This window comes from Sorex araneus, chromosome 4 (genome assembly GCF_027595985.1).
Source record: "Sorex araneus isolate mSorAra2 chromosome 4, mSorAra2.pri, whole genome shotgun sequence".
Lineage (NCBI taxonomy): Eukaryota > Metazoa > Chordata > Mammalia > Eulipotyphla > Soricidae > Sorex > Sorex araneus.
The window spans coordinates 162,681,795-162,708,114 of record NC_073305.1 but is presented as its reverse complement, the minus strand read 5'-3'; the positions used below and the strand labels follow the sequence as shown (position 1 = coordinate 162,708,114).

The 26,320-nt window shown below is 38.3% G+C and overlaps 1 protein-coding gene across 5 annotated transcripts in view; it reads left to right on the top strand.

Moving 5' to 3' along the window:
• Positions 1 to 11,381: 11,381 nt before the first annotated feature.
• The window catches only part of BCLAF1 (BCL2 associated transcription factor 1), a 28,575-nt gene continuing 13,636 nt past the window's right edge, over positions 11,382 to 26,320 (top strand). The window contains exons 1-8 of one of the 5 annotated variants that reach the window (XR_008629762.1): positions 11,382 to 11,646; positions 15,824 to 15,924; positions 17,833 to 17,946; positions 18,975 to 19,883; positions 20,787 to 21,452; positions 21,594 to 21,763; positions 23,832 to 23,937; positions 25,022 to 25,106. Coding sequence is in view for 4 of the 5 variants with exons in the window: in XM_055134948.1 (XP_054990923.1) it covers positions 17,843 to 17,946; positions 18,975 to 19,883; positions 20,787 to 21,452; positions 21,594 to 21,763; positions 23,832 to 23,937; positions 25,022 to 25,106 (2,040 nt within the window). In the remaining variant the exon portion in view is untranslated. Of the gene's footprint in view, positions 11,647 to 12,067; positions 12,178 to 15,823; positions 15,925 to 16,155; positions 16,270 to 17,832; positions 17,947 to 18,974; positions 19,884 to 20,786; positions 21,453 to 21,593; positions 21,764 to 23,831; positions 23,938 to 25,021; positions 25,107 to 26,320 lie in introns of those variants that run through there. The other 4 variants (XM_055134951.1, XM_055134948.1, XM_055134950.1 and 1 more) reach the window with 4 other exon arrangements.

The window sequence follows — 26,320 nt, the reverse complement described above, 5'->3', positions numbered from 1 at the left end:
GAATAAATTATAAATGACCAACAACGATAAATATCTGTATGGCTCCTGACCCTGAATGATATTTAAGCATGTCCGTGAACTTGCTTTCAAAGAAAGAGCATTTCATCGTCGGGGGTGGGAGAGAGGGGGCAAGAGAACATTTCATATGGCATTGCCAGAAATATTTCCCTGGGATATATAATAGATAATTAGTGTGTCTTGGAAAAACTGGTGAATGAATTTGTGCAGACAGAAATTAGTTATAGTGCAATGTTAAGATTTGTTATAAATAGAAAAAAAATAATGGCAAAAACATTAGCAAGACAAAGCCAGGTTCATAATTCTGCAATTTTCCCCCTAAAATTAGGTTTTAAAATGAGGCTATATTCTGGGCCAGAGTGATAGTACAATGGATTGGGCATTTGCTTTGCACACAGCTGACTCACTCGGATTCAATCCCCAGCACCCCATAGTGCTCAGGATGCACCCGAACACTGCCAGGAATGATTACTGAGTACAGAGCCAGGAGCAAGCCCTGAGCACTGCCAGGTATGATCCCAAAACAACAAAAACAAAAGTGAGGCCATTCCTGTCTCCATGCTTGGGTGGCACTCCTAGTGATGCTTGGGGAACTGCCATGGGGTGCTGGGGATTGAACCTGGGTTTCCTGTGTGCAAAGCATGTGCTCTAACCCATTGAGTTATCTCTCTGGCCCCATTTATTTTGTCTTGATGACACTGGCTTATTAATAGATTAAGTCAGGTTTCATCTAGCCATTTTCATCTACTTAAAATATCTGACCATCTTTTACGTAGTCACATAATTGTTGAACTCCGAAAAGTTGGAAAGCATCTGCCTTTCATGCAGGTGACTCATATGCTTATAACTGAGGCAACATCTCAGAGATGAGTCTCTAATTCTGCTTTCTCTCCCACTCCTTTCATTCTACTTTATAGTCCATTAATACCTCACTTTAAAAAAAAAGAGCCCTTTGAGCCCCAATTTCCAATTAATGTTCATCCTAGCTAGAATGAGGCTATCTTATAGTAAAGTCCCCCTGAACTTAAAATGGACAACTTATGCCCATTATGTCTTCACTCTGTGTGTGTGTGTGTGTGTGTGTGTGTGTGTGTGTGTGTTGGGACTAGGCCCAGAGTCTCACACTAGAGGCATAAACTCTACAGTTGAGCCACATCCTTGGCCCCATATTTTGATTTACTATCTATGTCCTGTATCTCCAGGCCAGAACAGTCCCTTGAACTATTGACCTGTGTTTCAATGTCTGTTGCCACACATAATAGTTGTTTTTATTTCTTATAGCACTAAAAATCCTGTTCTTGTCCAAAACTCTCCCATAGATTTTCATTTTTACATACATTTACATAACTTGTGTGGCATGCCACTAGGGCCCTGCTCTGGGAACTTCTTAATCTTCCCTATTGGAGGCAGTTTTATGATTTATGTACTGAGTGGGTTCAGGTAACTCCAGAGCTGGAAGTTCCCCTACACTGTCATACCTTAGGAAGAGGAAGGGAAAGTGGCAATATTATCACTCCATTATGCCTAATCTGAGATAAAAAAGGAAATGTGAATGGAAGAAAATATTGATAAATTCTTATATGACAAGTATATAATCACTTGTGTCATTTCTCTATCAAATTAATTGAATCACTTTTTAGATACTATAAAATTTCTAAATTGTTTGCTTATATATGTACCAGATATAGACATATGCTGGAATATATATTCTGTTAGAATAAGGCATGAGAATTATTAAGCACATTGCTTGTAAAATGAATAATATTTGCAGTCAGATTGATTTAAAGTTATCTCTATTATGAGTATTTGTGCAGATTATTACTGCTATGGTAATAAAGTGGTCTTTAGAGCCAACTGGATTGGTTATAGACAAAATCTTAGTTCCTCAATTTAATAGCTAGGTGACTTTTAGCAAGATAGTCTAGCACTCCAATTTCTTTATTTTTAAAATTGAAAGTATATATTTTCAATTTATATAATTTATCAGTATAAAATTGTATAAAATTGAAACTCACACAGTCAGTTTTCTATAATCCAGCCTAGGTTTCTCAAAAATCACTGCACTATGCAAAATGACACTGTGAAAGACACAGGGTTTATGGGAAAAAAATAAGATTGGGGTATAAAACTAAAAATCTTAGCTGCATAAATAAATAGAAAAACCTAATAAATGACAGTTTTATATGCTAAGTGGTTAAGAAAACACTTAAATATGACAATAAGGCATGTTATTCTTAAAACACCAGGAGTTTACTTGTAAAAGTGGAAATCAGGAGGGTTGCAGGATTTGTTGCAGTAAGGCTGTAGAAATAGAGCTCTCTAAAATCAGATGTAAATATGAAAAGATGTAAACATGAAAAGTAAATGGACATAGACTGAAGTAACTGGTAGACATTTGAGTTTGTGTATTTAAGTTGTTCTTCTACCAATTCAGTTCAGCTGGTAAGTGACTGCATTCACTTAGTGGATTTAGTACCAAAAATGACACGTTTCATATTTTTCCTTGAATTTGGACCTCAAACTCTTGAAATCCTTGGCTGGCCTCAATAATCTCTATTTCCTGGTATTCACGTGCATGCATAGTCCCTGTCTACATTGTAGCAGGGGATTATGTGTGATCAACAAAATACAGCGTAGTTGAAGTTATGTTGCTTCTCAGATTGGGTTATTAAAGAACTGCAGAGTCTGTTTTGTAATTTTTCTTTCTCAGATTATTTACTCTAGAGAAATTTACCTACCATGTCATGAGCACATTCAGGAATAAGAACTTGAGATCTGGGGGCAGAAGAGATAGTACAGCAGGTAGGGTGCCTCCTTTGTATGCTACCAACCAGGGTTTGACACCCAGCATCCCATATAGTACCCTGAGTATGCCAGGAGTGACTCCTGAGTGTATGCCAGGAGTAGCTTCAGGTGTAACCGCCAGGAGTAACAGTGGATGTTGTCCAAAAAAGCAAACCAAAACAAACAAAAAACCAAATATAAAAAAGAACTTGAGATCTTCTTCTGCCAATAGTATGCGTGATCTTGGAGTAGATGCAAAGACTGCAGTTTTCACTTACTACTTGACTACAAATGAACAGATTAGCCATGCATCATTAAGCAATTCATAACAGACAAAAAACTAGATAGACAAGCAGGACTGGAACAATAGCACAGCGGGTAGGGAGTTTGCCTTGCATGAGGCTGACCCGGGTTTGATTCCTCCGCCCCTCTCAGAGAGCCTTGCAAGCTACTGAGAATATTCCGCCTGCATGACAGAGCCTGGCAAGCTACCCGTGGTATATTCGATAAGCCAAAAACAGTAACAACAAGTCTCACAATGGAGACATTACTCAAGTAAATCGATGAACAATGGGACGACAGTGCTACAGTGCTACTTGATTACAACTTCATGAGAAATTAAGCCAGAACCTTCTAGGTCATCCCTTCCAGATTCCTGTCCCATTGAACTGTGAAAAAATCATTTGTGTTTTAAAGTGCAAAAAAATTGGAATCATATATAATAAATTTTTCACTCGACTTAACTCATATCCTATCTCACTTCGCTGGCCTCTTCTATAAAACATTTCTTTCTTTTTTTTTTTGCTTTTTGGGTCACACCCGGCGATGCACAGGATGCTGGGAATCGAACCCGGGTCGGCCGCGTGCAAGGCAAACGCCCTACCCGCTGTGCTATCACTCCAGCCCCTATAAAACATTTCTAAAGTGATTCTTAGGATAGAGTCCTGGGTCATTATGATAGTGTTATTTATAGCATTTATCAATCTGCACCCATTGAAGGTGAAACAGGTTTTTTTGTTCTTCTTAACAAACTCCCTTTAAATAGAACTGAGCTTGTTAAAGTTAATGAAGTGATTTTTGGAAAAGTCCACTAAAAATGGGGAACTGTTTGGCAGGAAAACCAACCACCATCAGAAGCTAGGGACCAAAAGTCCCAGTCACTAAATTCTGGGCATGGGAGAGGAGTTAGAATTTGAATCAGTTATCAATGACCAATGTTTAATCAGTCATGCCTTTGTACCAAAACCTCCATAAACCCTAAAAGGATTAGGTTCAATGCTCCAGGTGCGCAAACAAACAGGGCCCCAAACTTCACAAGGACAGAGTCGTCTTAGTTCAAGACCTTGCCCTAGTGCATCTCTTTATTTAGCTGCTGATTCATATCCTTTGTAATAAACAGTTAGTTCAAAGAATAAACTGATTTCTGGAGTCACTGAATTGCACTAGAAATTAATTAACCTCAGGGAGGTGACTTATGAAACCTATGATCTATAGCCCTGTTGGTCAGCAACGTAGGTAACATCCTGGACTTCTGATCGTCAGGGCAATGGGGGTAATCTTGTCAGACTGATCCCTAAACCTTTGGAATTTGATGTTATATTCTGGTAGGTAGGTGTGAGAATTATGTTGAGTTATAGAACACCCAAGTGGTGTCAGGGAATTTACTGTGGGTGAGGAATTGGAATTGGTGTGAGAATTGTAATCATATTCTCTTGTTACTCCACAGCCCATATCCTATTTGTTGTAAATCTTTGTGCTTTATCTCCAGTAAATTGTCAGTCCACATTTCACTGTATATATTTTGCTCCTCTACTTTAATGTTTTACAACACTCTCAAACATTATCCACTCAAAATAGAATTCCCAATATGTTGATTCTTCCTTTTCTGATTATTTTGGATTATCCCAATTATTGTAATGGTATTAAATCAATCCAGTTAATCAAGGCCCAAACCTTAGAGCAACATCATTTCCTCCCCTTTCCCAAACTGCTAATGCAATCCATGGGGGAGAACTGTTTTTCTTGTTTTGTTTCTGGGCCACACTCTTTGGTGGTCAGGGGCTACTCAAAGTTCTGAGCAGGAGTTGCTCCTGGTTATGTTCTGGGGACTATATGTAGTGCTAAGGCATTAACCAGGGTGGCTTTGGTATCAAGTATGTGCCCTGCTTGTTGAACTATCTCTCCTTCCTAAGAACTGGAAGTTATGGAACATATTTGAAATAACCTAAATTTTTCCTTCCTTACCATGATAATCATTATCTACTTTTGACTAGTTCCTAAGACCCAAGAGCTGTCAATTTCTGAAACATATTACCTAAATTTCTTCTTTCTTTCCATGATTATTATCTCCCCTAAACTACTAAAAACAGCTTCATAATTGCTCTCCCTTGGCACTGTCAACCATTTCTCACATAACTTGATCTTTTTCAAACACATAATAATATCCTGCTAATTAAAGTTTTTAGTTACTTTATATTGTAGTTAAAATCAAACCCCTTATGTTTATTGATGTCATACTTACCAACTTTTAAATTTTATTATATTTGCTTTTAACCCTTTGCTTATGTGGTTTTATCCCTGTGCTTGTGAGATGAATTGTTTCTTAGTTGTGTGGGTAGAATTGAGCATTAAGACTTCTTAGAGAGGAAATCCAAGAGATAATTTGTCTGCAAGTGTGTATTTGTTTTAAAAGAGAGATTGGAGCCCAAGAGATAATACAGTGGGTAAAGCATTAGTCTTTCACCTGACCCTGAGCACAGCCAGATGTGGTCCAAAAGCTAAAAAGAAAAAAATATGGGAAGAAGCTGTTTCTTTTATTTTTAAAATTTTTTATGTGTGTCCTTCTATGTATCTTGATTTTTTAATTTTTTATTAGAGAATCAGTGTGATGTATAGTTATAAACTTAGGAACTTTTGTGTTTGCATTTCACTCATACAGTGATTGTTTACCCATCCCTCCATCAGTGCCCATTCACCTCCACCAATGATCCCAGTATCCCTCTCACCACCCCCACCCCAGAGCTGTTTCTTTTAAAGAATAAATTATTGTATTGACTATTCAATCATAATTCTTTTATTAAATCTCATCTTAGGTGGATTGCCTCTCTTAGTGAACTGCAAAGCTGGTATACATTTTGGACAAATATGTCTTACTAAAATATTATGTTCTGGGGCTGGAGCGATAGCACAGCTGGTAGGGCGTTTGCCTTGCACGTGGCCGACCCGGGTTCGATTCCCAGCATCCCATATGGTCCCCCGAGCACCGCCAGGGGTGATTTCTGAGTGCAGAGCCAGGAGTAACCCCTGAGCATCGTCGGGTGTGACCCAAAAAGCAAACAAAAAAAAATACTATGTTCAATTTGTTTTATCTTTGTGTGGAAGATATGCATAAATCTTGCATAATCTTGTGGGACATAAGAACAATGATAAAATCACTGTCACTGTCATCCTGTTGCTCATTGATTTGCTCAAGCAGGCACCAGTAACATCTCCATTGTGAGACTTGTTGTTACTGTTTTTGGCATATCGAATACGCCACGGGTAGCTTGCCAGGCTCTGCAGTGTGGGCGAGATACTCTCGGTAGCTTGCCGGGCTCTCTGAGAGGGGCGGAGGAATCGAACCCGGGTTGGCCTCGTGCAAGGCAAACTCCCTACCTGCTGTGCTATCACTCCAGCGCAATTTGAAATTTTAAAAAATGTTCAAGGGGCTGGAGCGATAGCGCAGCGGGTAGGGCATTCACCTTGCATGAGGCTGACCCGGGTTTGATTCCCAGCATCCCATATGGTCTCCTGAGCACCGCTAGGGGTAATTCCTGAGTGGAGAGCCAGGAGTGATCCCTGTGCATCGCCAGGTGTGACCCAAAAAACAGAAAAAAAAAAAGTTCAAAATAGATGACTATTAAGGAGAAAGAGTAAACAAATAGCATTTGGATGAATAATTTGGTAGTTTTTTTTATTTGTTTGGTTTTTGCTTTTCGGGTCACACCTGTGGAGATGCACAGGGGTTACTCCTGGCTCTGCACTCAGAAATCACTCCTGGCCATCCTTGGGGAACCATATAAGTTGCTGGGAATCGAACCCGGGTTGGCTGTGTGCAAGGCAAACGCCCTACCCACTGTGTTCTTACTCCACCCCCTAATTTGGTAGTTTTAAACATTGGAAAAAACCCTCCATTCATGATAGGCAAAAAGGATGAGGGGGGAAAAAGTTCCCATCAACTTTGCAGTCACCAACCGAAAATGAATTAGGTAAGGGGGACCATTTATTTCATTGGTACAGATATGGGAAATTGCCAGGCCATCTGGGAAGATGTGTTGCTCAATAGGAACTGCCTCTCCTTGTGACCTGGAGTTCAGTGTTCTTATTTGGAAGCAATTTTTGGTTAACTCACTCAGAAAAGAAATTTATGGCATCTGAGAAATAGTACAGCGGATAGCCTTGCACAAGGCTAACCTGGGTTTGATCCGTGGCACCCATATGGCCTCCTGATCCTGACAGGAGTGATCTGTAAACTCAGCCAGGTTCAACCTGGAGCATAGCCGGGTATTTCCCTTCCACCCAGGAAACAAGCCTCCCCTTCACCCAATAAAAAATAAATTTACTGAGAATATACCAGTTAGTTCAAGTAATAGCACAGGGGAATGGTTGGGATGTGGCAAGAGTGAGGCTGAGTACTCAGCCTCAGTGGCACTTACAGATGTCTCATGCAATTCTGGCAGACCTGCTGCTTGTGATCCCTGGAAATTTCGTAGCCATACTGCAGCCAGGTTGAGTTTGTGTGAGCACTGCAAACTGAGGGGTAACCCCAAGCAAGCACTGTGACTATAAAGATATTTGACCATGAAGTGTGTGAGGCCTTCCCAAAGTACTACAACCAAAATGTGCAGGTACCATAACAAGTATAAGTGCAACCCCTGGTTATTGCAATTACAAAAGAGGGAAGGGAAAGGGGAGATTTTAAAAAAGTATCAGTATTCATTTTACACCCTCCTCCCTGCCCACCCCCCAAAACAGGAAACACAAAGTAATACAAAGTTCAGGAAGCGTAAGAATCAAAGGAGGAGATAGCAGAACTGCAGTCAAAGTCCAGTCCCCAGACCAGTTAGGGAACTTCTGTTGATCCCATTTTTTCAGCTTGTCTGCTCATCACTATTTAAAGTTCACTATTTTCTGGGTGGAAAGAGGCAACCTATAAATCCCTCTCCAACCACCTTTCCCTAAACAGTACAAATCTGTTCAATCTACAGAGTGGAAAAACAAAATAAATAAAAACCAGTAAAGTGAGTGAGATTTTCTTGTTGGTTCTATTAGACTTTCAATTCCACTTTCACTCCTGTCTTCTATCCTTTTCAAATATCCAGTCTTGTCTGGTGTTTCCAATTTTTTTGTTATTAAAATACTCTAAAGTGTTTTAAATTTTATTGCAACACTATGTTCTACAAAATTGTTCATAATACAGTTGTTCTGAGCATTCAATGCTCCAACACCAATCCCACCACCAGTGTGACCTTCCCTCCTCCCCCTCCCGCCTGCTCCCTTAGAAGGCACGGAACAATTTATTTTATATTGCTTGTTACAACTAAATGGCTAATGGAATTATCAAAAAATACTTCAGTAAAAGAAAAGTTGTGAAAATTGTTGTATCACTATGGGCCATTCAATCACTAAGGATTTACTAAGTTGTTTGTTACTAGTTGAGTGTTATTATTTATTTAGTTTAGTTGTATTCTATTCTACTTTCCCACCTAATTTGTCAGGAATGTGGAATTTGGAGGAAGAGCATGGTGGCCACATATACCACCCTGTGGGTCAGGAACTCCAGGATCTGTAGAAGTGGGCTCATGAATTTACATGGCTGAGACTGTGGGGTGTGACTTAGCCTATTTCGGGGTTCACACCCCCCACACCCACCCCATGTATCCTTGCTTGCATCTCTTCCAAGATTAGTTGTGACTCTGGTGTTGAATCTGGAACTGACCAAGGCCCACAAAATTAACCCAACGGAGAACTTGGAAGGGATGTTAGCAAAGAAAAGTCAACAACCAAATCGGGAATGGAAGGAAATTTTCTCAACTTGGTAGAGCATCTTGCCACGAATAGCATTTGCTCCAAGATGCTTGCAGGCATTCTCACAAGAAGTGAGGCTAGCACCATGTAGTCCCTGGAGCACCTCCTGGAGCAATCCCCAAACATGGAGTGGGCCTGGTTGAAGTAGTGCCCTTCCTGTCTCCACCAGGATGTCTTTTACCTAAACTCCCTGCAAGGGAGTAGAGTGGCCCTTAGTGTCCTCCCCAAACACACAGTAGTCTGCCCCCAAATAGACCCCTCTTTCAGTTTCTTCAAAGAAAACCTAAACCAAACCCCAAATCAAAATTGAGTACATCCAAGGTTTTTTACAAATATATTCACAGTGAATGTTGAGTTAAAATGCTTGCCAATTCAGTAGATGTAAAATTTCCATATTCTTCTTTACTCTTGTTTAAAATTTATATTTCCTGGGATAATTTAAAATTTTTACCTAATAGCCCTGTTTACTAGGGCTGTTGATTTTTGCTTTCCTAGTAGTACTTACATTTTAACAGGAAACAAAAGCATCATTACAAAAATGAGTATGTAATGGAGAATTTCTGGTTGTCAAATTAAAAATCTGTCAATGTGTATAAAATTTGATATAAGTCTAGAATCTTCAAGTTTTGGTTGTACAAGCAAAATAGTATTATCAAGTTCAACCCAGGTCGAGAAGTCTGGAAGGTTTTTTCATTGTTTTATTTTGAGGGGGGGCATGGGGGGATGGGGTGTGTGTCACACCTCACTAGGTTGGGGGGTGGGGGTGTCTCTGCTGACTGTGCCCAGATTGAGCTCCAGTCGCATCTAAGGTTTTCAGGACAACACGGGGTGCAGGGGATTGAACCCAGGTCAGCCACATGCTATTCCTTACCCGTAGTACTATCTTGCTAGCCATCCCCCATTCTTTTAAAAAAAGGATTTTCCAATACACCTCCTCTGTTGCTCATTTTAAATTTGCAGTTATAATGGTTGGGATAGGAGGACTTCATTTTCAGTACAATTGCATAGGAGTGCAGAGAAAGGCTTAAGATTCTGTATGGCACTGCAAGCAGATTTAGGTAGTTTTAAATAAAAGGATTAAGAGCTTTTAGCCCTGAGGGTTGCTTTTCCCAACCTATCCACACACCCTCCCAACAAAACTGCCCAGAGCTGATTGAGCCACCTACAGTTCCCTTTCTTTTTAAATAGTTTAGCCCTTCAGCACAGATTACCACCTAACTGGAACTAACACACCACAGCTGTAGATGGCGGCGGAGGGGCAAGGGGTGTGCAAGAGAAAACCCAGAATTCATCCCATGCAAAAACGGGATTTACCTCTTTCTAACTGAGCTGCTCAGTTGCGTTGGGGGAGCCAACTGGCTTGCGCAGTGGTATGGGGTGCTCAATTCTCACCCAGGGTCCAAAACTGGCGTCAACCCAACTGGAAGAAGATCCTTTATCTACCACCTCGAAATCCTTTCAGGCAGCTGACTTCTCTAAACATCCCAGTACTAACCGATTAAGACCCTCAGGGAGAAAGCGCAGGTCTCAGAAGTCTTAAATGGGAGGGAAATGCATTGCAGCTCGGATCGCAAATTCAGGGTGAATGAAATGTGACTCCACTGTCTCTGACCCGATGAGGTGTTTTTGACTGATCACGCTCTCTGGATCTATAATAGTTCTGGGCCCGCACCAATGATGTCGGGCTTCGGGATCGGATTTATTACCCACGTCTATGCTCACGTTTCGAGGTGAGGGTGGTCATGCGTGAATAACGTCGCGAGGCAAAAAAGCATTCTCTGAAGCAGAGAGGCTAAACAAGCCCCAGCCGCCCCGGAATATTGCAGGAAAAAACCCTTTGGGATGAGAGAGCGGGTCCGACGCCACTCAAGAAGCGACGTAGGTCGTGGCCATCTTTCTCTCCTTCCTAGCGCCTTTGACACATTTTCCAGAAAAGCAGAAAGCCTCCCTCCCCGCTCCCTCACTAGGTTCTAGTTAGGCGTCCAAGGAAGTGGGCGCCTCCTGGCGTAGGGAAAATCGCTGGGATGCGCGATCGCAGCCGCTTTTCATTTAAGGAACGATGCTAGACTTTTCCTCAGAGTGGGGTTATTATTATTATTATTATTTGTTTCTGGTCGGATTCAACTCCATAGGAAAAATGAATACCACAAACAAAAAAAATGGGAGGGTAAAAGATCCGAAGGGGGAGGGCTGGAGCGATAGCACAGCGGGTAGGGCGTTTGCCTTGCACGCGGCCGACCCGGGTTCGATTCCCATCATCCCATATGGTGCCCTGAGCACCGCCAGGAGTAATTCCTGAGTGCAGAGCCAGGAGTAACCCCCTGTGCATCGCCAGGTGTAACCCAAGAAACAAAACAAAAATTCAAAGGGTCCTCCGTTCCAAGATAAGAAAATGACGCCAGCGACTCCCATCGCAGGCCCAGGCGACCTGAGGGGCAGGCAAACACACCCCGCCCCCCGCACTGGTACCGCCGACCCGCGGAGGCTGGGGCCGGAAGGCGGAGCCGCCGAACTTTCGCGCGAGACTCCTTCCGCGACTTCCCAGAAAGCCTCAGGCAACATCTTCCAGGCGGCCGGGCTGGTTTAGGGCGGGAGAGTGGGCGGGGCCTGTGCTGATATTTAGTGGCCCGGAGGCCCCGCCCCAAATCGGAAGTGACGGAGACGAGCTTGCGCGTCGAAGCTACCTCTATGGTTTTCCTCCCGTTCTTGAGTCGGGAGATGGCCGCTGTGTAGTTAACAACGGAGCTAGCTCCAGGGGACCGTCCTTCGGCTTGACAGGTAGGGCGCCTGCTGCGTTCGAACTTCTCAGAGGGCAGTGAACGCTGAAGACGAAACGAATCTTATTGAGTCTTTTGTGGGTGGTGATGGTGTGACGGCGACAGAAGAACCCACGAGGCGTCGCGCCGTTATTTGGGTGTTTTCCCGTCAGTTTCCCTCAGGTTTTCGAGGGGCGAAAGGCGTAAAAGGGGTGGGGGTGGGGTGAGGGAGAAGCGAGGAGGGCTCGCGCGCGCGCTCCCGCGGCAGTGATGTTGGCGCGAGACCTGGAGACCGCGCGGCCTTGCCGTGCGCGTGCGCAGAGCCGCCTCATCAACCCTTCCCCCCATTTTCTCGGCCCGTGCTCCCGCGCGCTCCCGACTGCGAGCTCGCCCTGCGCACGCGCTCTGGCTGCTTTCTCCGCGCCCCGCCCCCCGGTTCTCGCGGCTTCCTGCCGGGCATCTTGTGTGCGTCTCTCATTGGCTGCAATCGTCGCTTTGCCGCCGGGCCTTTCGGTCGGCGATGTAACTACTGAGCGGCCGCCCGATTCTCCGGGTAGGTAGACCGCTTTTCGCCGTGCCCTTTAGACTCCTCTTTACTCGTACTTAATTCTCTCCGCCTCATAATTGTTTCCTCTCGGAAGGTTCCGTTCTGCGGGCCTTGTTAACGGATCGCGGCGCCCGCCTCCGGCCCGCGGTGTCGCGGGGGCGTGTTTCTCTGCGGGGTTAGTCTCGGCTTCCCCTGGCGACCCGTTCCGTTTTGAAGCAGTCGGTTGCGCCGCGGTGTAGGAGTGGGGTGCTTAGCTACTGTTTCCGGTTGCCCCTGCCGCGTTCGGCCCGGAACGGCACTTCCGGCCCGGCCGTTCGAGTAATTTCGGCGCCGGTTACGACAGAAATGTTGGCGGCGGAGCGCGGCACTCGATGAAGAAAAAGTACGTTAGAATGAATGGGCAAAGAAATTGAGGGCAAATATCACCAAAACGGATAAACTGCTTTCTGACACGAATTTTACGTTTCAGCACTATGATTTTTTAGGGAGTGGGAGGAGGTTCATATGCAAAATTTCTTGCCTTGTGAATCCTCATTCCTCTACCATTCTAGTTGCTATCTCTGGTTTACTGTTAAGACAATGACAGACCGTTATATAGGAAAAATTACTGAAAATTTTATTTTATTTTTCATGTGATCCACATCAAGTTAGAACAATTGATGATGTAAAATGTTTCTAAAGTTATTCATGGTCAAGGAATCTTAAGACAATCTGTTGTTCTGGGTAGAATCTTGTTTTCGTTAGTAAATGTGGTTAAACGCTGAAATCCCCTTTAATTTGAATAAGTGGTAGCAAAGGAGATTTTTAAAAATAAGATTCTTGAAGAGCATTAGTTTGTTAGGACCTGGAAACAAACCTGTAAGAAAGGGGTTTTCTGGTAGACTGGGGTCGAGTTGAATTTATTGAATGACTTTTGTGGATAGCTTTCTGTCAATCGCAAGATTAACTGCAATGGGAAGACATGCAGAAATGGGTATTTTTTCAATCTACGCAAAGTATTGGATTGAGTTTCCAGAAACTTCATTCATAATTGTTGATCACTAGCTGAAATTTGTACATTTTCAATGATATTGACGATTCATTAAAGGAGTAGGAAAGGAAATTAAGGCCAGTGTAGCCCAGGGTATAGATTCAATATTTAGATTATATTTATTAGTACAAATTTTGTTGTTTACATCCAGTTTCTTAAATAGTGCCCATCATTGTTACCTCAGAATCTTTTTTAGTATTTCTCTTTTTTGTGTGTTATTAGGGAATGTGAGGAGAGCGAACAAAAACACAGGTGATATATTAAGAGGGGAGGAGAGGTACTGACTTAGGTTTTAGGTTTTTTTGGAATTGAATCTGAATGTTACCTGATAGGATTATTTCAAATGAGAAGAGCAATATTTGTTTTACAGAAATACAGAGCCTCAACTACCTGAAACTGTTAACAGGCTAAACGTATGTGTAAACTAAAATATCCATCTTGGTAGGTTTAGTTTCCCCTATTTTATTGAGTAGGGTTGTCTTTGCCTTTTATTTAGAAGTCATTTTTATGTAGCCAATAGTCCCTTAATTTGTTCATTTATCCCCTTGTCACTTTACTGATGTTGATGAATCAAGTGGATAAAGATAACTGAAGTGGTTACTTTTTTAAAAGTAATTTTTTGTTCAGAGTAGTAGGTTTAATTTTGAATACTAGAAACCTGTCAGCATATTGGAAAGAGAACAGGAGTTGGAATCTGGAAATCTTGCCCAATTTCTGGATTACTTGTACTTTGTAGCCATGGGCAACAACCTATGAGAACAAACAAAATCTTTTGTTCCCCCCTCCTCCCCAACTTTCCATTCTCCCGTTTGTTTGAGCCCCTGTAGGATTTAGGGACAATATTGATTTTTGTTCCTTTGCTCCACAGCCCTAACAGCCTATGATCGAGTACTGTTGGCTACATTTTCAAGCTAGATTTTAGATTTGCTTTTTCCTCCCCATGTTTATTTGTTCCAGCCTTAGTCTGGGCAACCATTATTTTGAACTTATATCTTCTAATTTGTCTTCCTATTTTCCTCTCTGTTTTCTATCCTCTACAGCCATCTTAAATGTAAGTCAGATGTTATGCCTTCCCTGGACAAACCAGCCAGCTGCTTCACCCCTTATATTAGAATAAAATCTAGACTCTTTAGTCTGACCTACTTGGTAGATGACAATTTGATCTGGTGGTTTCCTCTCTTTAACCCTTTTCTGATTACCCTGCCTCAACTTGACTGGTTTCTTGACCCTGAATTTGCTTAAATTAGCCTTCTCTGCCTAGAAAGCGCTTTCTCTGGATCTTGGCACTGTGATCTTTAGCTTAAATGTTAAGCATCTTAGGGCCCATGGGCCTTTTTCCCTAGTCCTCTTCACCTAAATAATTTTATTTTTAACCTTCAGTTGAACCTAGCCTCTATTCGAGGGAATGTAACGTCTTAAAATACATAGCGCACAAGATTATGGGCAGTAAATGAAATGTTTTCACATAGAACAGTTTTGGCATTGTTGGTACTTAAATGTTTGTCTATGAATTGTTGATTTCTGCACATCTGTGTCTTTTGTAGAGCAAGGACCTAGTCAGGTTACCCTTATAGTGCTTTGTGCATATACCTACATTTAAAAACTGATATGAAATACTACATAGCAAGTATTACATGTTTAGTGGTTTTTTTTCTGTCATAGTTTACATGATTTTTGAGTTCTTGATCTGAATGCCTGAACATATTTCTATATTGTGAAGTATATATATTATAATTCCCTTTTTTATTTTTAGTATATATTTCCTTCAGACTTCAACAAATAATGACTTGGAGTAAGGATTTGACAATTGATTCTTTACATGACAGAGAAATTGTTAAATTTTCTGGGTTGAGATAGTTGGATTTTAGGGGACTTTAAAATTTTTTCTGAATCACTAGTTTAATCTTATATCTTTAGGCTTTGTGTTTCCAATCTTTTTGCATATTGTTTCAGATTGAGCACTTGGAAAGATTCATAGATATTCATATCCATTTCAAACATAAGCTTGTGTTCTCTGTTCTCAGTTCTCTGTGTAGGCAAGCACCAATCTTGTATTGTTTCATTTCTGTTCCTCCAGTTTTTGTTATTTTAAATTAAGCATATAATAACCCCTGAATGTTATAAATTAAGTTTTCAGTATTTTGTGTAATGTTTTATATGACATTTAATCTCCTGGAAGTGGTAAATTCGGATAAGTATTGACTTCAAGTAGATTTCATTTATTTGTCTGCTCTTTTTTCTTGTTTGTTGGGTCACACTGGGGTGTGCTGTGCACTCAGGAATCATTCCTGTGGGGACCTTATGTTGTTCCATTGATCAAACTCAGGTCCAATTGGAAAATTAGAATTTAAAATTATAATTAATGTATACATGTATGTATGTATCTATATGGGAAGTAGAAACAAAACACAAGATCTGATGACGGAGCTCCCAGCCTAAAATTGAATGCTTAAAAAGTAAAGGTGCATACTACCAGTTAATGCCACTGTTGAATTTTGATTAAAACTAAGTTCCTAGATTTTTATGGTTAAAGGTTAGCTACTTTTCATTTCCTCCCTTTATTAAAAGTTTTACTGTACTAAATGTGCCATGATTAAATTTATATTTTTTTATCTTTGCCAGGTATTTGAATTTAGAGATTAGTTTCTCAGAACATTGTCTTCAGGAAGTTTTACAGTATACTAGGACTTCACTTTGACTACCTGATCTGCAAAAAATCCTAGGTAATGTTGTCTAATTGTAGTTTGGACTTTTAGAGAAAGTATTACTGCTGAATTATGATTTAGTGATTAAAAGTGATGTATTGTAAGTTGTATTTTGCTTGTATTGGTGATTTGCATTAAATAAATTGGATTTTAAAAGTAAGTTTTAGGAAAAAGATTCTCTTTATATCTCTCTTTAAACCTTCTAGGTTGAGTGTTTGCTGTTTCTTCTTAAACATACCTCTTTAAAGATTCACAACATAAAAAACTGTTTAAAAAAGACAATGTATAGCCGTTTATTTAACTCATCTTCCCTTATACAACAAGAGGAGTTCCATAACTTTTCTCCCTTTCACTAGGGTTAAGGTAATTAAAACTGATTATTTGCTAAGCACTGTATTAAGTGAATTTTGTGTTCAACTCATTTGGTCCCCTCTTCAACTCTGTGTATTTTTGTTTACTTGAAATGAAAACAAAGATGGTATTTATCCATTAAGATAATACTTTATTTTGAAGTGATTTTTGTTGAAACTTAAGTCATTTATATTTTTTGAGGTTATAGATATGTTACTGCCTCTTATGTAATCTGACTCAGTATTTTGAAGTACTGTTTTAAGTGAAGCTGAGGTAAAATATGTGCTTTCAGAAGTCATCAGTTGTGGGAGAAGTACTTGAATTTGTGGCAGTTTGAAGTTTAATGAATTTGTTTGTAGAAGTGCTTCCTAATATTTAAAAAAATAATTGATCACTGTGAATTAATTACCAAATTACAAGTTACTTATGATTTGAGTTTCAGGTGTAAAATCTTCTAACGCCAGTCCCTTCACTGGTGTCCCCTTCCGTCCATCTATGAAATACTTAGTTTTGAGTAATAAGTTTTGGAAATTTAGAAAGAACTATAGTAGAAATCAACTTGGAATGAAAGTTTTGTTTTTGATTTTCTAATTAAGGAGGTCCAATTTATTCTATTTGTATTTAGCCGTAGTATAAGAAAAGATAGGATGATGGTGCTAAAGTTATTTTCTTAGAGCTTTCACATACCTTGCTGCTGTTTATATGGTTTATCTTTTATATCCTTTTCATCTTATAAAATAAGGGAGAATTGGGAATTGTTATAAATTAATTTTTCTTCTGTAGTCATGACAGTAGAACAGCTATAGCTTCATCTGTTCTGACTTAGAATTTATTGTGCTAGGAGACTACCCAGCATTATTCTAGGCAGTATTTTATAACGGTAACTTATTTCAAAGCCAAAAAGCACTGAACTGATGGTCTGATAGGTTGATTTTTCTTAGTATTGCACCACTTTTATTTGTTTCAAGGTTTATTACCTGTAATAAATTTTCTGATGATTGTCTTTTTACAGGAGAGGTAGGCTTTTGTATTGGGCACGGAATACCATCTAATATACTTTATGCAGTCTGATATCATTCATTGATCTTTCTGGCTTGAGCAGCTGCTGCCTTTTTGGACTGAGACACATAGGTGGGCAGTCCATAAAAATCTTCTGTCATTTCTTTAACATGCAGTATCTGTCATGCAGGTGAAAGTACAGTTTTGATCAGGGATTATTGACTGACTTCTACTCACTTAAAAAGTAATGGTAGGGGCTAGAGCCATAGGACAGGGGGTAGGGAATTTATATTCCTTGCATGTGATTTGCCCAGATTTGATCGCTGGTACTCCATATGGTCCCCAAACTTGCAAGGAATAATTCTTGAATACAGATAAAGGAATAAAGTGAGCACCGCTGACTGGGTGTGTCCTGGCCTACCCCCTCTGTATGCCTCGTTCCCAAAAAGTGATGATAAATTATCTTGAAAAAGTTGTCTTATAAAATTCAGTTTTGTACCTAACAATAAGTTAATAGTGTGAAACTTTCTAGGTGTATTGTGCTTTTTAACCGTTTTTGCTCTCCTATTTGACTAGGATAAAAGAAATGGGTCGCTCCAATTCTAGATCACATTCTTCAAGATCAAAATCTAGATCACAGTCTAGTTCTCGATCAAGATCAAGATCACACTCTAGAAAGAAGAGATACAGGTGAATTATGGTGTTTCTAGTTTTTTTTAATGATATGTCAGCTAATATTTTTAGAGTGCTTGTTATAGACAGTGCTAAAACCACTAATATGTTATTCTCAAGCCTATAAATGGACGTAGTATTCTCATTGTTGGAGAATTGAGGGTTATTTTGGTTGCAATCTAGTAAATGGCAGAATGTAGATTTGAGTCTGCTTAGTTTGATTACAGATCCCAAGTTCTTAATGTTACGTTTCTTTGCATTTTTATTATTAAGAGGAATTGGATAATGAAAGACTGGCTGTGAAAAAATCTTTGCATGTTTCATAGTTTCTCATTCCTGATTGAAGTCTTCATAAATAGATTTGTTCAAAAATGAATAACTGGCATTACATATTAGCACTTTGTATAGAAAATTTTAGAGATAGAAGGTTGAAAATAAAAATCACCCTAATGTTACTAAGAGTTAGTAGTTTATGATTTTTCATCCAAATTTTACTACGAACTAGTATTTCATAATTCTATTTTCAGCTTAACTTTTTTAAGCTAGTGGTATTTCACTGTGATTAGTTGTCTGTAGGTATTCTTTTACTTTATCACTTGAAATGCCTGCATAAATTTATTGTAGTTTGGTATTTTGTGTTGTTGGACGTGTTGATTCTTGCGTCCCTTTTTCCTGTGCCTTCTTTCCTACGGCCTTTAATTTATTCTAAGTTTCTGTTTTTTGGGCCAAACCTAGCAATGCTCATGGGTCATGCCTGGCTCTGCACTCAGGAATTCCTCCTGATGTTGCGCCGGGGATCCAGCATCCCATATGGATGAGCTGCTTTCAAGGCAAGTGCCCTACCGACTGTAGCACTCTGGTCCCCCATTACTATTTACCTTAGAATTGACACTATGTTCCATGAAACCAATGAATGTTTACAGTTAGTGAGTCTTTTTTTTAAAGTGTCTGATTTTGACAATGTATTTACATTATGTTCAAGCAGAAGTAATTAGAATTGTAGGATGAATTAACTTTTCTTGCATTGATATTTATTTTATTTTTAGTTCTAGGTCTCGTTCCAGGACATATTCAAGGTCTCGCAGTAGAGATCGTATTTATTCTAGAGATTATCGTCGAGATTACAGAAATAATAGAGGAATGAGGCGACCTTATGGGTATAGAGGAAGGGGTAGAGGGTATTATCAAGGAGGAGGTGGTAGATATCATCGTGGTGGTTATAGACCTGTCTGGAATAGAAGACACTCTAGGAGTCCTAGACGAGGTCGTTCACGTTCTAGGAGTCCAAAAAGAAGATCGGTTTCTTCTCAAAGATCTCGAAGCAGATCTCGTCGGTCATATAGATCCTCTAGGTCTCCAAGATCATCATCATCTCGTTCTTCATCCCCGTATAGCAAATCTCCTGTTTCTAAAAGACGAGGGTCTCAGGAAAAACAAACCAAAAAAGCAGAAGGGGAGCCTCAAGAAGAGAGTCCTTTAAAAAGTAAATCACAAGAGGAGCCAAAAGATACGTTTGAACATGACCCATCTGAATCTATTGATGACTTTAATAAATCATCAGCTACATCTGGTGATATTTGGCCTGGTCTTTCAGCGTATGATAATAGTCCTAGATCTCCGCACAGTCCTTCACCTATTGCTACACCACCTAGTCAGAGTTCATCATGCTCTGATGCTCCTATGCTTAGTACTGTCCACTCAGCAAAAAATACCCCCTCTCAGCATTCACATTCCATTCAGCATAGTCCTGAAAGGTCTGGATCTGGTTCTGTTGGAAATGGATCTAGTCGATACAGTCCTTCTCAAAATAGTCCAATTCATCACATCCCTTCAAGAAGAAGCCCTGCAAAGACAATCACACCGCAGAATGCTCCAAGAGATGAGTCTAGGGGACGTGCATTTTATCCTGATGGGGGAGATCAGGAAACTGCGAAGACAGGAAAATTCTTAAAAAGGTAAGAACTAAAATAGAGTGTTTGGGATATGGTAATCTTTTTGTTCCCTTGAATTTTTGTCTGGATTTAAATGATTGTTATTGTGAAGTGGTTTAGCTCATGGCTTCCTTTTGTAATTCTATATTGTTTTAACTCACTTGGAAGTTATATTAACTCAGATTTGTTTGTATTCTTCTAAAACGTAATTTTTTTAAACTTCATTCCAGAAAAAAGGTTGTAAAAGAGAAGAAATTATGTAGGCTAAAATGTAACTAGCGATTAGCCTGTAAAACATATTGTCATAATGTGATGTATATAATGTGGTTTCATTATGTAATCTTAATAAACAGTCCAGCTTCCCAATTTTTATAAATATGCCTAATAGAAAGGGATAATGTATTTTAATGACATTCTAAATATTTTGTTTAATTCTGATTTTAGGCATTGCTAAGAGGTGCTTAAAAATTGAAAATTGGTTGCTAATGTAGGGTGATTGAATTATAAATGAGGGAATATAGAGCGAGCATGGTATTTATGATATGTTCTGAAATTGTTCTGAACCCAATTGTAGGTATTGGCTAAAATTAATTTTATTAAATTGATACACTACTATTGTCAGGAATCATAGAGTAGAATATAAACCGTTCTATGATTCAGTTAGAATGTTAAATATGTTAATACTACAATAAACTGATGAATCTGAAATTTATTTATAAGAATTCTGATAGGCAAGTTACTACTGTTTCTCAGACTTGAATTTAAAAAGTGTTGCATGTGTAGAATCACTGAAAAAAGTAAAATCTGTAGAGGCACTTTTTTTAATAGGTTGTTTTGCTCTCATTACTGGTAGCATTTTATTAGCACAGATAAGGTGATTCACAATAAATGCAATCTAGACTTACTATTCTTTTTGCTTATTCACAGGTTCACAGATGAAGAATCTAGAGTTTTCCTGCTCGACAGGGGTAATACCAGAGATAAAGAGACTCCAAAGGAGAAAGGATCAGAAAAAGGGAGGGCAGAGGGAGAGTGGGAAGATCAGGAAGCTCTAGATTATTTCAGTGACAAAGAGTCTGGAAAACAAAAGTTTAATGATTCAGAAGGGGATGACACAGAGGAGACAGAGGATTATAGACAGTTCAGGAAGTCAGTCCTTGCAGATCAGGGTAAAAATTTTGCATCCACATCTCATCGGAATACTGAGGAGGAGGGACCCAAGTACAAGTCCAAAGCTTCACTGAAAGGCAACAGAGAAAGTGATGGATTTAGAGAAGAAAAAAATTATAAACTTAAAGAGACTGGATATGTAGTGGAGAGGCCTAGCACTACAAAAGATAAGCACAAGGAAGACGACAAAAATTCTGAGAGAATAACAGTAAAGAAAGAAACTCAGTCACCTGAGCAGGTAAAGTCTGAAAAGCTCAAAGACCTCTTTGATTACAGTCCCCCTCTTCACAAGAACCTGGATTCACGAGAAAAGTCTACCTTCAGAGAGGAGAGCCCACTTAGGATCAAAATGATAGCCAGTGATTCTCACCGTCCTGAAGTCAAACTCAAAATGGCACCTGTTCCTCTTGATGATTCTAACAGGTAATTCTACAAGCTACCCAGTAATTAATTATGGGTAGTTAATTTTCCAGTTACTTATTTTCTGAACACACTTCCCATTTTCATATTCAAACCATTTGGTATATTTTGTTTGTATGTGTGTTTGTTACTGTTATGCTCCAGACCTGCCTCCTTGACTAAAGACAGGCTACTTGCTAGTACACTTGTCCATTCTGTCAAGAAGGAGCAAGAATTCCGATCCATCTTTGACCACATTAAGTTGCCACAGGCCAGCAAAAGCACTTCAGAGTCATTTATTCAACACATTGTGTCCTTGGTTCATCATGTTAAAGGTATGTTTAGAATGTTAATATTGTGAATGAAATATTTCTTGCTCCAAAATGAGTTATGTTTAGTTTATGTGCTTATATATCTCTGCCAGCAGGTATGATTAGCATTAAAAATGTGAGGAAATAGAGCTTCATGAAAGATTATCTTCTTCGTGCTAAAATGTGGTTATAATAAACTGATTAAAATGTAACAGACGGAAACCTGAGAATTATAAAGTATTACGAATTTGCTTTCTGAAATGGTGCCTGTACAAGTGCAAAATGCATTTGTCTTTCATTGCATGCATATGACTTGTAATAATTTAGTACTTGGACTACTTTAATTTTAACTGGCAGTTTTATTACTGAGTGTTGAGTCTTTATAAGCCAGTGTAGAAAAGCCTTAAGTTTCTGTATTGTTACTTTATTATAAAATACTTAACCTCTCTTACAGATGACAAATGAATTGAAAAATGTTGGAATTATTAAAGGAAAAAAAGTTGAAATTTAAGTTAAATTAATGAATAAATGAGTAGTAATGACAGTTCAGTTTTTAGGTCCTATGAATGTTAAGGGTGTTTCACATACTGTTTAGTATGAATTCTATTTTCAGTTGCTACTTTCATAGGCTTTAGGTTATGACTATGGGCAATTAGGTTTTGTTTTTCTATTTAAAAGGCAGCTTACTGTGAAATAGATTCTTATATAGGACAGTCTTCTTGACTATTGGTCTTCCAATTTTTTTTTTTAAACAAAAGTTTTGACTTTATTGTACCTGAAATTTGTCAGTAGCTATTTATGCACTTGATGTTTCAAAACAGTGACTAATGAATTTTTTTACTGTATTTAAACATGGTAACAATTTTGTTGATTATAATTAGGTTTTAACACCAATTTATGACCATATTGTGGTACATAAAATATGAAGGCATTTAATGTTTTTCTTTTTTCAACTTTTTGGGACCTATCTGTATTTTATATTTATTGCTGAATTTTGAGATTAGGTTTTGATAAAAAATTTTTTCCACTTTTTTTCATTTTTTAAAAAATCTGTAGTTATGTTTCATTATTGGTATTGTGCATCCGATCTGAACAGCTCTTATTTAATACAGAGCTGAAAATGCCCAGTGATGTTTTCTTTTTCATTGTAACTAGGTCCTGGAATATGTTTTGAAATGGCAAAATCCATGTTTCAAAGTAAAATAGCTGTTGAAAGATACAGGCAAAGTTGAATCTTCTGTCTTCCTGGCAAAAATGGCATAAAAACTGAGTTGCTAGCTCAAATTCCTGGGTTTCATGGAATTATGATTGAGGCACTACCCTTGTAGTGGCCGTTTCAAGTTTTAATGATTGGTTATGAGACATTTGCTGGATATTGGGCGGTAAGTTGACACAGATGTATGTTGACCTGTTAAGCAGATAGCTTGCTTCGTAATGTAACATTTCATGACTTTACGTGTCTATTTTACATTTACAACATATTTTGAACTGGTTTAAAAACTAATCGGTATTGATAATACTAATTATAAAATTGTTAAAAGAAAGACAACTATTACATGTGCTGTCAGGTTTGCCAAGATGCCAGATTTTTTAAATAGTGAATGTTAACTAAAAAAATATTTTCTTGATTGAAATGGTGGTATTCAGTTTTTTCTTAAATTCAGTTTTTGTTGCCAGCACAGTTCTTGATATCATTATTCTGGCCAGCTGAAGTTATGTTAGTATTTTTTTGTTTTCTGCAAATTATTTGAAGTATCTACATATTGACTGGGAAGGTAGAAGGACAGTTACACATAGTATTCTCTGTTCTGTTTGGGGGAAGTGTAGTGCATTATTGAAATGGAATTACAGACTCGAAATTATTCTTGGATTATATGTAGTATTGGCAGGGATTTGGAAGAAATATTGCATCACCTGTGCAGGTACAAGAAATTAAAAGGGTAGGAGATCTTTGTAATTTCAGTTCTCTTCTGCTAGGTTTCTTTGAGTATTTTTATTTTCTTTTCACCTGCTACATGCTCTTCTGTCACAACTGAAAGACCTTCTAAAAGTAAATATATCTAATTGTGCAGTATTTCTCCTAAATTAACAGAACAATACTTCAAATCATCTTCAATGACCCTAAACGAGAGGTTCACATCCTATCAGAAAGCCACTGAAGAGCATAGTACTCGGCAAAAGAGCCCTGAGATACACAGGTATATTATGTGTGCTATTGATCAGAGCTTGCAGACGTATTGGTAGGGACTGTATAGTGTTTAAACTATCTTATACTGGAAATCTGCTGTTATCAAGTCCTATATATATTTCATGAAAATTTTATAATTTACTCTTTAGTTTATGCTTTATACTAGTTTTAGTTTTAAATGTTCGTTACCACTTTTAGTATGAAGATATAAATTTAATCTGATTTTTTTGAGGGTGAGATTGAATGCTATCAGTTGTGTAAAATGAAGTTTGGTGAGGTATAGAACTAGTTTTAATGAAAAGAGCATGAACTTCAGTTGAAACGAGTCAGTTATTTTCTAAGCCTAGTTCTGTTGTATCATTTTGTAGTGATGAGCAAATTACATAATCTCTGAACATTGTATTTTTCATCTACAAAACGAGGGTAACATTTTCTTCTGCAGGATGTTGGTGATGGTGTGTTTTAAAATACCTCAGTCAGTGATTAGTACATAAATGGTGTGTTTTGTAGTGATCTGGGAAATTGTAGTTGACACTACGTTCTTAAAGGCAAGAAAAAGCTTAGAATAAAATAAAGGAGTCTTTAAATGTGTAAAATCAGTTACAGAAAGCTGTGTTTGTGTCATAGTTTATTATAATTGATGATATTAAAGTGTTTGTATTCAATTTAGTGAAAGCTGTACTCTTTTTAAAGATAAAGGACTAGGGGCTGGTCAACCTTTTTAATGACACTGGCCAGGCTTGTGGACTCTTTAGTGTCTGGAGTAGAGCTCAGGCCTTTCCATATGCTGTGTCTGTGTTCTACCCCTTGAGCTATAATCTCAGGCCCAGTCTTTCTGGTTTTGATGATTGAAATGTTTGAGGTTATTAAAAAATGAAATTAGATTTCTTTTAGATTGAAAAATCTGTTTCAGACATTTTAATTTATTTTCAATAAATCTTAACTTTTATATTAGAAGTTAGATTAGTAACCTTACTGTGCTGAATTAATAGCCTCGGAAAAAAATAATTTCGGCATTTCCTTTATATAATTAGGAGCATTTTTTAAAAAAGCCACTAAGTTCGTGACTACAATGAACTTTATTTTTTATTAAGGAGAATTGACATCTCTCCAAGTGCCCTGAGGAAGCATACCCGTTTAGCAGGGGAAGAAAGAGTTTTTAAAGAAGAAAGTCAAAAGGTAAGTTTTGAATGAACATTATTTTTCAAATTAATTCAGTTTAGATAATAATGTTGTGTTGAGTATAATCTTAGCAAATTATTTGCCTCTTTTGAATTTACAAAATACAGTCTTTATGGTAATGGTATATAGTTTTCTTTCCTAATAAATTAAGCAGGTGTTGTAATTTATGAGTTAAACCTAGAATAGTTTATAAAAAACAGTATGAAATTGGTTTTAAGACAAAGAATCTTGGGTCAGCTGAGGACAATTATAAAATTAAAGATTATAAAGTAGATTAGAGTTTAATAACTTTGAGGTAATACAGATGAGCCAAAGTGAATAAATCATGGTTTTTATGTGCTCAGATTAGTGTCTCTGGGTTCTTCACAGAGATCAAGAAGTAATCTCTATGCTACTGGGCATTTTTGATCTGATCTAAGAAATGAGCTAAATTTTGGTTTACTAATGAAGCACTTGTTCAAAAGCTGTGTGTTGTAATATTTGTGGATTGGTGTGAAAATGGCCTTTTAAATTTCAGAAAGGAGACTGAGTAATGTAGAGGGGTTCTGTCAGTGGAATTTACTTGTTAAAGGGAGTCTTTGAAATGAAATTATTTTCTAGGTAAGCTAGATTAGTCCATCAAATTATAGTGGAAATGGGTGGAAAGAGAATGGGTACAGATCTCTCTTTAAAGGTAAGGGGACTTGAAAGTACTATATAATTGCCTGTTCAAATTGTGCTGTCTCAGAAGTACCAAGAAATTGGTTTCTTGAAGTTTGGGTTTTGAATTAGAAAAATAGGAGTACTTGTGTTTCGATGAGGTATTTAATAACTAGGTATTAGGAAAATATTGACAATTATATACAATTAAAAGAATATGGCATGTTCTGAACTTGATAGGGACTTTAGATCTCAGAATGTGGTTATTTGCATGGGCATATTAAAGAATAAAGATTGAGGAAAAATTGCTAAGTTTTGCTTTAAATACCTTGGGTTCAGTGTTGATCAGTATTGTTTTACCAATAATTTAGTCTATATTTGGGCAGAGAATCTATCTTCTCTCATTATTCAGGCCAGATTTTGATCTGAAGAGAGAATAGTGATTAGTGATAGATGGAAGTGACAAGTGGATATGATTTTTTTTCCCCTTCATTTTCTTATGTCAGTAGGAATTAGCATAGATGTGCTAATGCATAATCAATGTATACATAGCTGGAGTCTTAAAGTACTTA